This window comes from Heloderma suspectum, chromosome 1 (assembly GCF_057233095.1).
Source record: "Heloderma suspectum isolate Gila_16-S chromosome 1, 16-S_ref, whole genome shotgun sequence".
NCBI classification, from domain to species: Eukaryota; Metazoa; Chordata; class Lepidosauria; order Squamata; family Helodermatidae; genus Heloderma; species Heloderma suspectum.
Window position 1 is genome coordinate 334,942,213 of NC_139458.1, and position 13,493 is coordinate 334,955,705.

The 13,493-nt window shown below is 46.2% G+C and overlaps 1 protein-coding gene across 2 annotated transcripts in view; it reads right to left on the reverse strand.

Moving 5' to 3' along the window:
• Window positions 1-13,493, reverse strand: part of ARHGAP18 (Rho GTPase activating protein 18) — an 83,393-nt gene that overhangs the window by 38,395 nt on the left and 31,505 nt on the right. For both annotated transcript variants that reach the window (XM_084827488.1, XM_084827487.1), the window contains exons 3-4: window positions 9,368-9,603; window positions 2,035-2,107 (exon numbers count right to left, since the gene is read on the reverse strand). In XM_084827488.1, coding sequence (XP_084683614.1) covers window positions 2,035-2,107; window positions 9,368-9,603 — 309 coding nt within the window. The remainder of the gene's footprint in view (window positions 1-2,034; window positions 2,108-9,367; window positions 9,604-13,493) is intronic.

Consider the following 13,493-nt stretch of genomic DNA (forward strand, 5'->3'; position numbering starts at 1 on the left):
TTTTAAAATGACCCTGCCAAGCTCTGCATGATGAATGTATTCAGGGAGGGGGGAAAGGCACTTTAAATAGCCCCATGTCCATCAAATTGGTGAGCAAAGGGGAGAAGAAGCAGGCAAAGGTTAAGGATGACAATCCTTCTCTCATAGATAAAAACTACACTGAAGTCAATGGGAGGGGGAGGTTCCAAGTAAATGCATTGAAGGGGATGTGGGATCTTAAGACCACTACTCCCAGCAGACCTACGGTGAACTCCTATGCAAGCCTACTCAGAAGCAAGCCCCAATGAATTCCATGGCACTTAGTCCCAGGAATGTAAATTGGTCAGGTGTATTTATAAAGCCACACATTTCATGATCTACAAGTCAGTTCAGCCAAACTCCCTCTTTTAAGGTTGATTGGCATCCTGTTGCAGTTAGAACTGACACTGGATTCTAAACACTCTGAGAACTGGAGCAATAAAGCACAAGGTTTGTTGAGAAAGACAAGACCTCCCTGTGCCCTTACCAAAAAATAAAAAGATAGCTTTACAGCCAATGTGTTTACTCAGAAGTAAGCATTGTTGTGTTCAGTGGGATCTCAGAGAAGCGTTGGGGATGGTTAACTAATTTACAGCTCTAGTCTGTGCATGTCCACTCAGAAGTAACTCCTACTGATTGCAATGACAGTTACTCTCAGGTAAGTGTGTATAAGTTTGAAGGCAAGAATGCTATCAATGCACACTTTCCCTCCGTGTAGGAAACCTTTCCCTACAGGCAACCTTTCAGAAAACTCTCTGCAATACCCATGAGAGGAACTGGAACTCTTTTATGGAATTCCAGGAAGTTCACCAACACAGCAGACTAGGATTTAAACTGAAAAAAAGAACACCCATACCGCTCACTATATTACCAGCAAGCATAATACTGCACACACACACACACACATATTAAATTTATAAGGACGTTGCTGCTTCTGTAAATAACATTTTAAAAGCTGAGGAAATCACAGACCAATCTAGATTTATTAGAGTCCGTTTCAGATTTCTCCAGCATCCCTAGTTATTTCTGGAGAAGTCCTGGCCAGTCCATTGCTCTTCCTTGAACCGCCCTCTTTTACAGCATTAAACATTCCCCTATTGGAAGTGTGGAGCATGGTAACTTCCAGGAAGTATGAGAACGTGGAAATTGAGTGGGTGTGAATTAGGACGTTATAATCCAATTGTTTTGAAAGTGATCTTCTGCTGCCTTCCTTGCACTTACGTGCAAGGTGTAGATTCCCCCCCTGGTGGAGAAGAAGGGAGCCTCTTTCATCCCAAGGACTGAATTAAATTTCAGAGAAGCTCTCGGGGGCCACATTCCAGTGGTGGCCAGGGCCGAAGGCAAAAGGAGGAGGTCCGAAGACAAAAGGGATGGGGCCAAAGACAACAGTGCCAACAAGAACCAGAAAAAAACAGCAGTAAGGCTGGAAACCAAAGCCAAAAAAGAAACAGCTGCATCAGTTGAATTCCCAACGCGTTTTGACCCTTGGTCTTTATCAAGGGAAAAGTTCTTTGGAAGAACCAAGGGAGAGGGAATCCTCCAAGAGAATCTCCAAGTGTTTTTCCCTTGATAAAGACCACGTGTCGAAACGCATTGGGAATTCATTTGGTGCAGCTGTTTCTTTTTTGACTGTGAGCCAAAGATACCAAAAAATACCAGCATATTTTAGCTGTTACTACCAGTAACTAAGCCTTAGGGGAAGCATTTCAACCTTTTAGAATGGGGAAAAACTATGCAAAAGCTGGGAAATCACCAAGCAACATGTGGCAGGATGACAGGGGTGTGGTCACCTGGGAAATGCTGGAGGGCTTTCCCCAGGTGGCCACAGCAGCTATGGATCTGGCCCCCTGGCCTGAGGTTCCCCACCCGTGTCCTAGAGACTGTGACATTTTTAGAGAAGTTTCAAGAACTAACATGCATAAGTCCGTCACAGAGCTTTTGCTTTGCTTAAATAAATCTGTTCTGTAATATACTGTGCCATGACAGTTCAAAGTAATAAAAAAAATGTTCAGATACCCTCACTTCCTTCTTCTTGCATTTCATCTTTGTTTTCTCTTGTTCTTACAGGCTGGTGTTCACTGACAGTTCTCTAAAATGCAGAAAATAACGTATTAAAAACATTGAGTAAATCATAGGTAAACTGCTTTGCTCCCACTTGATTTTAGTACTGACATTACAAAGTGTCATTCTGTAATGAAGTACTGCAACTACATCAACACTATTCACTGTCAACTCTATGCCTGGTGTCTTTTTAAAGTAGTTTATAAGATAGTTTATCATCAGAATTAAGGTACCTCACAAACATAATCAAAACACAATTAGCAGCGCAATCCTATACATGTCTACTTCAGAATTAAGTCTCACTGACCTCAATGGGGCTTGCTCCCAGATAAGTCAGTGTAAGTAAAATGGAATGCAATCACTACCTACCCAGAAGAGTCCTATGAAAACCAGTGGAATGACCTGTAAAATTAGTTGAAACCACCCCCCAACTAGCTATATTAGTATATCTCCTCCACCTTCGTAAGCAGCACTAATTAGAATATTCAAGGAACTGGATTCCTACATCACTCCCCAGTGGATGTCCATTCATCTTGATGGCAACCAACCAAGCTCTATGCCTTAGTCAATGCACTCACTGAACAAGAGGATACAATTAATAGCTGTGATATTGATCTCAAATTCATCACACCAATGTGGGGAAGTATGCTCTAGAGATTATTTAAAAGGTGTATATTTATGGGAGTCCCCAGAAAAAAATACTACTGAATCCTTACTTGCCCCTTCCCCCTGTGTCCAGCTTGCCTGGCCATGGGGAGGACTTTGCAGGGGGAGGGGGGGAGAGACAAGGGAAACGCAATTGGCGTTCACCAGAGACAGCAGAGGAGGGGGGGTTAGTGCCTGTGGGGGCCCACCCAGTATGCAGAGTGACACCAGAGGAGGCCCCGACCGATGTCACTGTGGGAACAGCTGTGTCAGAAACACCGGACAAATCCCCAGTAGGAGGTAGCATAGGCCAAAAGGCCTCAGCAGTGGGAACATCTCCTCTGTGAGGAAAGGACCAGCCCATCGTAGACATCCAGGGAAGCCACCCCAAAGGCATAAATGGGCCAAGCCCCTGCCAAGGGGTGGGAGACCCAGGCATTATACCCTCACCTTTACCCAGAGGTGTTACCGCAGGAGAATCTGGGATCTGGCCCCGGCTAGGCGCTGCTGTGCCTGCCGATGTGGAGGCAGACTCCCTGGAAACCGGAACTGGATCAGAAACCAATGCCAGCTCTTGCACTTGGTCACAGGCCAGAGAAACATCTGACAGCTCTGCTACCTGCACTGGAATGGAGCTAGGAGATGCCTCCAGAGCATCCAACCTGGCTGAAACTGAAAGCAAAACATTTCTCTGAGTCTGCTTCCTAGTCAGCCTCGACCCCTTACTCCGAATGCTGTGTTGAAGAGGAGTAAATGGAGCGGAAATCCCCTCATCCCTTTCTGCTGCCTCTTACCTGAAGAGAAGCATAGCCGCTGTAGGGCTATCATCCTCGGAGGAGGATGAATTGGCCCTATGAAAATGCTGTTTGGTGAGGGGCCTTCCTCTCCCCACCCCCAATTCCTTTTTTAGGTTGCATCCTGACAGGGTTAAATACCGCCTCAGCTTGCACAGGCTAGTACTGTTGGGGGGGGGGGTGTCAAGAGGCAGCCCAGGGAATGCCACCAATAGCCCACACCCCTGCTTCCAGCTGTATGGGTGTGGGTGGCAAGAGTAAGCACACCTGGCAAACCTTGGGCCTACAGGCCCAGTAAAACTACCAAGGCCTCAATCCACCCACACCTCCCAACAGCAGCCCTGCTGGGCCCTAGCGGCCACAGCACACACCCCCAAACAGAAGGGGGGCGCAGCTGCCCAGCTATCTCCCCCCCGATCGAACCCCTCACCAGCTACCACTGGTAGGAAAAGCAGTGGGGGGGTGAGGCTCTGGAGGCCCACCTGACAAACTGTTAGGCCCAGTAGCAGCGCGAAGCCACCCGCTTTGCCCCGGGAGAAACTGCGCATGCGTGCGAGGCAGGCCGCGCTGTCCGGTGAGCGGAGAATGCCGCCTCCGGGAACGCTGCCTAAAGCAGCCACTGCTGCTGCCAAAATCAGGCCCCGCAGAGCTGCAGACACCCAGACACCAACGAAAACGCCGAGAGGGGGTGGACAGCCTCGACTCCGCTGAGGCAAAGCTGCCCAGCTCCCAGTCGGCCACTTCTTTGCTGGCTGTAGGAGTGCGTGTCCACCTGCCCTGCAGTTGCACTTCGAAGAGGTGGAAGGAAGGGGCGCCCAAGCCTAAAATGGCTAGTAAGCCCCTCCCCTCCACTGTGGGCCACTTCTCAGCAATTATCCTCTGCCGCTGCAGCTTGCGCAGCAGTGTGTCATGGCCCTATGGCTAGTGACCCTGTGGCTCCTGTGGTGGCCCCCATTGCTGGCAGCAATCCTTATGCCAAGGTTAGTGACAAGGCAATCCTGACAGGCAGTACTGTCGCCCCCCTCGGGTATCATCTATTGCCGGCTACTAGGGAGAAGATACTGAAGGGTGACTTTGTGGATATATTCTCCTTGTTATTCCGGGAATCGGAATCAAAATACAAGGCAAAGTCCAGCGACAAAAAACAGGAGTGGGTTAGGCGCAAAAAGGTTTCTCGCACCTGGGCAAATTGGTTGCCTGGTTTCCTCCTCTACATGGGCATTATACAGCAGAAATACCCAGAGCAGGGTTGGGTCCTGACTAAATATTTGAATATTATTTACAGAGCCTAAACAGAGTATGAGGGCAGGCATGGTTGGCATATGATGAATCATTTCGTGTGCGGGCCGTGCTGGACCCCACCCTGTGCTGGGATGGGAAGGACCACAACCTGTGGCTCCAGTTCATGACCTCAGCGAGGCCAGGCTTTGGGGACAGGTCGGACAGTGGCCACATTATCCAAACAGCAGCCCGCTTCAGCCTTTAAGGCCTCTGTGGGGCAGATGGTTCAACACCGCTTGCTCTGTTGGGAGTTTAGTGCCCGCGGCACCTGCTCTAAAACCTCTTGCAAGTTCCATCATGAGTGCTCTATGTGTGTGGGACAACATGGTTGTCTTAGTTGCCCCAGGACTAGAGGATGGCAGGGCGCAGGCCAGGAGGGGGCGGGCAACAGGAAACAAGGTGGGGGCAACAGCCCCCTCCAAAAGGGTCCCAGTCCCATTAAATTGCAATCTCTTTTGTGCCTCCTGAGGTGGTGCCCACTGCGGGAAGATGCTGTTTATTAGCGAAATGGTTTTCTGAGGGATACCGGATTCCTTGTCAGGGCCAGCGTCATGCTCACTTTGCACAGAACCAGAAATCCATTGTATTTGGACATCTGGTCAGGGAAAAAATCCAGAAACATGTGGCCGCTGGCAGGGTCATTAGTCCATTTACTGCACCTCCTATTCCCAGCGTGAGAGTGTCTCCCCTGGGTATAGTACCTAAAAAGACCCCTGAGGAATACAAGTTGATCCATAACCTGTCTTTTCCTAAAGGCGGAGCTGTGAATGGTGCTATTCCAGAGCAACTTTGTTCCATACACTACGCATCCTTCGGTTCTGCAATTTCTATGGTAAGGGCCTGTGGTTGTGGGGCCTTCATGGGCAAATGGGATATTAAATCTGCGTTTTGCCTTTTGCCTATCTGCCCTGATGAATTTGAACTTTTAGGGTTCTGTTTCCAAGGCCAATTTTATATTGATAGAGCTCTCCCTATGGGGTGCTCTATTTCCTGTGCTATGTTTGAGAAATTCAGCTCATTTTTAGGTGGGCCCTTAGAGACAGGACAGGATTGCAGAATACTGTACATTACCTGGATGATTTTCTATTTGCCAACCCCTTGGATTCTACCCAGTGTGCCTATTTAATGCAGGAGTTTTCTGCCCTGGCAGAGGAACTGGTCGTTCCTTTGGCCACAGAGAAAACTGAGGGCTTCTTATCTGTCATTATGTTTCTTGGGACTGAGTTGGATTCCATAGCTCAGTCTTGTAGGCTCCCCAACAATAAGCTCTCGGCCTTGCGGGAAAGGATCTCTGCAGTGTTGAGAGCTAAGAAGGGGGCACTTCATACCTTACAGGGAGTTGTTGGGCATCTTAATTTCGCTTGCCGGGAGGTGGCACCTGGTAGGGCATTCCTGCGGCACCTGTGTGGTGCTATGCAGGGCCTACAGTTTCCTCACTACCGTGTCAGAGTGTCTGCTGCTATGAAGGCAGACCTGCAGGTAAGGCTGCGCTTCCTAGATGAGTTTAACAGCATTTCTTTCTGAAGGTGGGAGTTTTTATTGGAAGCTGAACTTCAAATACACTCCGACGTGTCTGGTGCCTTTGGTTCCGGAGTCATTTTCCGGGATTGATGGTGCACTGGGCTGTGGTCAGAGGACTGGTTAGCTGCTGGCATAGGCAGGGACCTCACCTTTTAAAAATTCTTTCCCATATACATGGCAGCACATTTGTGGGCCAAGCAACTGTCCAACTCTGTAGTGCACTTGGTACAACAACCAGGCGATTAATTCCCTTTCATCCCATAATCCTAGAGTTATGGTTTTGGTTAGGGCATTCACTTTGCAATGCTTCCGATTTAATATCTTGCCCGACATATCCCTGGCTTGGATAACGCCATTGCTGATGCTTTGTCGCGTAACCAGGTGCAGAGGTTTGGGACCTTGCTCCCTGGGTGCAGGAACTGGTGGAGACCATGCCAGCTGAGCTTTGGGAGATTGGAAGGATGAGGCCGAGCCAGCCATGCTGCAGTCTGTAGCACCTAGCATGAGGGCTTCTTACTTCAAGGCAGGTAGGGATTTCTTTGTTTTCAGGGATTCCTTGCAGTTGTTGCAGGTTTGGCCCATTCCAGTAGAGCACCTGTTGCAATTCTGCATTCACGCTCGGCAGAGAGGCCTTTTGGCTCAGACCATTGGTGGAAAACTTTCTGCTCTAGCCTTTTGGTTCAAGCTGAAGGGGGTGCCCGATGCCACTGTTGACTTTTGGGTGAGGCGAGCTCTTCAGGGTTGGGCACAGGTGTCTCCTGCAATACCTGACTCTTGGCTTCCTTTGAAGCCAGATATATTGCTGGGACTGAAGGGACAGTGGACATCTTTATGTCACTCTCAATACGAGGCTACCCTTTTCAGTGCTGCAGCTTTGATGGCATTTTTTGGAGCATTTCGGATTTCAGAATTGGCTGTGGCCATCAAGGGCAATCTGTCCGGGTAAGCGTTACAATTTAGGGATATTCAATTTTCACGATCGGTAGTGCGCATCCGTTTGCGGAGGTCTAAGACCGATCAGTGTGGGAGAGGAGTGCAGGTGTCTCTTTTCCCTGCTTCTCGGGAAGAGTTATGCCTGGTGGAGGCTCTCTGGGCATTCCTCAGTGTTCGAGGGGGCTTGCAAGGCCCCCTTTTCTGTCATAGCGACTCTGCCCCCCTGACCAAATACCAATTCTGGACTGTCATGAAGCTGGCCTCGAAGGGTCTTGATTTAGGTGCATTCCGTTTTTGTTCGCATTCTTTCTGCATTGGGGCTGTTTCAACTGCTGCAGCTACTGGATTCCCAATGGACAAGGTGCAGTCGGTGGGTAGGTGGTGCTCCAAATCCTACAGAGCCTATGTGAGGCCGCTACCTGGGCACTAGTTATTATGCTGTTGTTCTCACATGTTCACGTTTGTTTCCTAGATCGCTGGAATGCTCAGGGGCCAGTGCGTGTGCTTATTTGAGGGCACAGCATCGTCTTCTGGGCCGGATGGAGGGCCTCCCAGTCAAGCTGTGGATCCCAGCTCGGACTCAGCCAGTATGCCAACATTCAGTGGTTCGGCAGACATGGCATGCGTTGAGAGCGCCTCCTGCCCACATTATTCCAGCGCGGTTTGGTTTGTGTTCCCCCGCAGATTGTGCTGTTACACCTTGGGGGGAATGACTTGGGCTTGCTGAAGGGCAAGGCCCTCATTTTGCAGGTTTGGCCAACATTCAAGTTATCCAGCATCGTTGGCCGAGAGTTTCCATTCTGTGGTCTTGTTTATTGCCCAGACTGGTATGGCGCGACAATTTGGATCCTCGGGTCCTGCATAGGGCCCGCAGGAAGGTGAATAGGGAAATAGGGAATGCCTTATTCAGTCAGGGGGATGGGATAGTTAGACATCCCGGTATTTCTTATGCATGGAGGGAGCTATACAGGAAAGATGGGGTCCACTTATCTGACAGGCCCAATGATTTGTTTTTGGCTGATCTGCGAAGTAGATTGCTTGAATGACTTCAGCGCAGGTGGGGGGAGAATGGTTAAGCAGAGGCTTGCCGCCCTCCTGTGGCAGGTATGTGTGGGCACCTTGGTGGGTTTGGGGGTTGGTGAGCATTTGGAGGCACCGCTTCAGGAGAGAAGTAAGGCCTGAGGCTTCCAGCTAAGGGTTTTGTGGCCCCAGTTGGGAGATAGGGATTACCTTTGAGGCCAACTCCTCTCACCCACTATGAGTTTTGTGGCTCAAGCGGAGGTGACAGGGGAAGGCCTCCCAACCCAAATTTGGGGAGTCCTGAGGGGTGGCGAACAAAGACGCCACTCTACGGGCAGCGAAAGTATCACCCAATACTACGCAAGGCTACGCTGGCTTTAAGAAGGTGCCCACTTAGTTTCGCCTTTGCAGATCAAAGAATTTCAATAAATGTGGCCCAGATTCTATACCAAATACTTGTGTCTTGTCTCTTTATTTCCCTCTCCTTACACCCACAATAGTCCTACATTTGGAGTGTGGGGGAGCGGGAACAGTTCATATTGTCTGCCAGATGGTCAGCAGTGTGCAAGGATCAGACTTGATTAAAAAAAATACCCAGAGACAAAAAGCTTATCTGGATTACTCCATTTGCAGACCAGGTGAAGGCATGGGAGTATTGCAAACTGTCTTGTAGTATAAAATCTCCATACAAATAAATCCAATCATATGCGATTCAGAAAGTCAAAATGGCAGACCACCGCAATTAGTTTTTTAAAAGAGACACAGAAATGGAGGTTAAAGTTATGATAATGGTCAGCCAGTCTACCCCAGAGCCTGCTGCCTAGAAAGGCTGCTTCACTTTGTTTCATGTGAAGATCAATTCTGCTTCACACAAAAACAGAAAATCTTCATGGAACACATACCAGGTCCTTTCCTAGGCAAAAACTCTTAATCTTACCAAATTTGAATACTGCATAATTCTCAAAGCAGCACATACTATACAAAGCAGCCTTTAGGAAATGGGGTACTTTACTTCCCATTTCCCCCCAAACTGTCTACTTTAGTATATAGCTTTTTAAGTAAGGGCAAACCAAAGCCACAAATCAGGAACTCACTTTTTCGTTTGACTCATTTTGCTGCTTGAAGATATCTCTCACATCAGGAACTTGATACTGTTTGTTTTTCTTCCTCATGGTCTGCGTGACAGTCTCCACTCGTTTCTGTACTGCTGCTGCCTGCGTACGTGTCAGTGTAGCCAAAACCACCATGCTTTCTTGAGAATCTCCAGCAGCCTCACCAAAGAGGTTTGACAAACCTGCTTCTTTTAACCACTCTTCTTCCAATTCTCCCTCTGGCCCAAATAAAAGGAAGAAGAATTAAGAGGGACATATATTCAAGTTAATGTTAATGTTAATTGTGACCATTACACACATTTTAAAAGTAAAGCTATAAAAAGTTCCCACTGATCTGAGAAAGCAAAGAGGCTGTAATTGGTCGACAAGCTGAAGTACAGCCAAAATCTTCATGAGACTTTCCAGTGTCTGGAGGAAGAACTTTTGCCTACAGATGGCCCTGTTTATAGCCTCTACACTTTGTCCCATACAAAAATCCAGCGGGATACATTGACTTGCCTGGGAGAAAGTTAAAGGCTGTTATCAGTGTCACAGAGAAATTTGGAGAAATATCTGTTCAGAGCTTCAGACACTTGGCAATGCAAGTGGAAGACATTTTCCCCCATTTTACTATTCTTCCTTGCAGCCTCACAGATCTCTCCAATAGCAAGCAGTGATTGGCTTCATTCATACATAACAGCAAATATGGTTTGAAGTTATTTTCATGTGGAACTGTGAACCTCAGGGTCAGCTAAATGTTCTCTGCTCCTCTTCTACTTCCCCTATAAGTGAGGAAAGGAGATTAGAAGCTTCTAGTTTGCACAAGCCATTGTTTGCCATTGTGTCTGCTGAACCCACAGTGCTGAGATCTGGAAAACCATAATGGAGTAAACTGTGGTTTTACCACAGACCTCTGCTGAAAACTTCCAATCTCCTTCCCTAATACATAAAGAAAGGGGAGAACAAACACCGGAGTGCAAAGCTCTGGTTATACAAATATGTAATGGCAAACCATTGAATGTAGCAATTCAGTGGCTTCTATGGGAAAGGAAAGGGTGGATAAAAACTGCGAGAAGCCCTCTTGGAAGTGCTCCCTGTCTACTCTGTAGAGAAATAATTCCCTCTCTTCCACCCCTGGTTCCCTGTAATGTAGGGCTTCTGGTTATGAGTTTTGCTACTGGAAATGAGAAAGAACGGTCAAGAATTTATATATGATTGTCACATTCACTAGATTTGTATTCTACTTTTGATAGTTCTGTGTCCTCCCTTGTCCCCGAGTTCCTAACTGCAGCTGTTAGCACATTGTTTTCTTAATACAACTCTTCATTAATTTAATCAGAGGTTATCAAGGCTGTTGAGCCTCGTGTGGCGCAGAGTGGTAGGCGGCAGTATTGCAACCGAAACTCTCCCAACGACCTAAGTTCGATCCCAGCAGAAGCTGGGTCTCTGGTAGCCGGCTCAGGTTGACTCAGCCTTCCATCCTTCTGAGCTCGGTAAAATGAGTACCCAGCTTGCTGGGGGAAAGGTAGACACGACTGGGGAAGGCAATGGCAAACCACCCCGCTACAGCCTGCCAAGAAAATGCCAACACAAACAGGTTCCCTCTAGGGGTCAGCAATGACTCGGTGCTTGCACAGGAGGAACCTTTCCTTTCCTATCAAGGCTGTTGGGTGATCTTACTGCAAATGGGCGATAGTATTGCACCATTCAATTGTCTTTGCTAATGCTTTTTCTACTCCTTAGTGATTTCCAGTAAGGTGATCATGTCCTTATTGTTTCTAGCTGGCAACACATTTATAGTTTACTGAAGAACACAGAAGGGTTCCTGCAGACAAAAACTGTAGTTCATTTGCTATATATGGGTATAGCTAGGATGACTGTTTAATGCTCTATGTATCTTTACCACACAACATGAATGCATGCCTGTTTTGCTTAAACATAAGGGGAAATTCTCTGATTTCAGTTAAATGACATTAACTTAGATTTAAAACATTTTTTCTGAAATCTTTATCCAAATCTTAGCATTTATTGTTTTGGCTATAATAGTATTAAAAATGTGACTGGACAATGCTAGGTCTAACAGAAGAATATGTTTCAATGGAAGTGTTCTAAGGAATTACCATTTTTGTATTATTTGGATAAACCTCCACAGATCCAGAGTTCTTTCCAATAAAATATTGACATTTTTAAAAATCCAATCAGACTTGATTTTACAGAATTATAACTGTGCGTTTGTATTACTAGTTATGCCTTTCTTTCCTTATTTATTTATAGTATTTATAAACCACTCCACATCAGAAGATTTTGGAGTGGTGAACAACAAAGGTAAAAGAATAAAACACCAGGTTAAAACAGTTAAAACTTAAAAAAAAAAAAAATTCCAATGAGGTCGAATTTAATAAACCACAGCTAGTCATGCAAGGAAGGCCTCTCGAAATAGCAATGTCTTCAGGGGGCGCTAGAAGGAACACAACGTTGGCACCTGCCTGACTTCCAGGGGCAGGGAGTTCCACAGGAAGGGAATTCCACCTCACTGCAGAAGGTGCTCAGTACTATTCAGAACAAGTTAAACCCAGCTTTTTGTTAGCAATTGTAGCCTTTTAGTTAAAGTTTCAGCATTTTTAAAATATTTTATTCAAGTGCTACACTATTTAAACCTTTCAACTTTTTCCTATGTGAAAACTGATCCTTAATAAAGAATATTCTCAAAGTCACATGATGGAACAGAGTGCATCTTCTGTGAAAACATATCAGATCAGCACTGAAATTATACTTCAAAAGAACTGTCTGACATATTATCATGTATTACTAATACACTGTTTCCTTCCTTCACAATGAATAGATGTATTGTACTATACATTTAAAATGTAAGGATGTGATCTTCCTATTGAGTTTAAAATGGTGTTATCTGTTTGCTAGAACAGTAAATACCAGATTATCTCTAAGAACAAAAACAGTTCTTCTGACTACTGAATGTTTGTACCATGGGATCAGCTGAGCACTGACAATTATTTCTGTAGACAAAGAGCAATTTGCCCTTACTGCTACCAAAGCTCTACTCCAATAACAGTAGCTTGAAAACTGTACACATGTAAATGAAAAAGAAAACCCACCCTTGCTGCAGGAAAAAAAACAAACCCCAAATACCCATTTTGCAATTGCTTCCCCTAGTACCATGCAAATCAATGGAGTGGTGAAATTAACTAGATCAGATCTTTGGCAGTTTGTGACCCAAACAACATCGCTATAAGCAACACATTTGAGAAACATTACTAAGTGTGTTTGAGATAGGAATCCCATAGCATTTTAAAATATGGATTTAAAAAGCATTCCTGAAATAGGTCGGACCAGAGTCTCAACACGACAGGAAAATGAACATATGCAGTGTGGGCAACAGTTGATGACAGGCAACAAGAGATGAAGGTGCTGGGAAACAGGCTTTGTTGCCCTTGTGTACACATTACGTTTCTTTTATTCCACTCTTGTCTCTGTTCATACAAATTTGGAAATGCTACAAAAATCTGCAAATCCTGTGAACAGAGCAGCAATGCCTTTCATACCATGAGCAACAATGCCATACTCTTATGGAAAACGTAAAGAACCATCCTACCTACTGCGTGAGACTAACACTTTATGTGGTCCAGCATCCTTCTTCCCACAAGTTGCCAACCAGAAGCCTATGGAAAACCTAGAAGCAAGGCGTGAAGGCATAGCCCTCTCCAGCTTTTGTTCTCCCCTAGCTGGTATGCAGGGCATACTGCCTCTGAATTTGGAAGTTTCATCATGACTAACATCCACTGATAGTTCTATGCTCCATACATTTTTCTAAGCCCCTTTTCAAGCTATCAAAGGACCAAACTAAACATTCTGCTAATTGTGCATAGTGTAGCTATGCGTGATAACTTTCCTTACTCTTGACTCCAATAGAGACTTTTTATTTTTTTAACCCCCCATCCCACCCCAATCAGGCAGGTGAGTGTGAAATTTCAGGGGGGAAAGGGGGAGAAGGTTTAACCCCCTCTCCTGGAGTACCATAGTCCCAATCTGAATCTGGGCCACATGTTTATATTTATAATAATCTTTTCCAGCATCTTCCAGCTTTCTCCGTCTGTGGATCTGTGGTGGATGC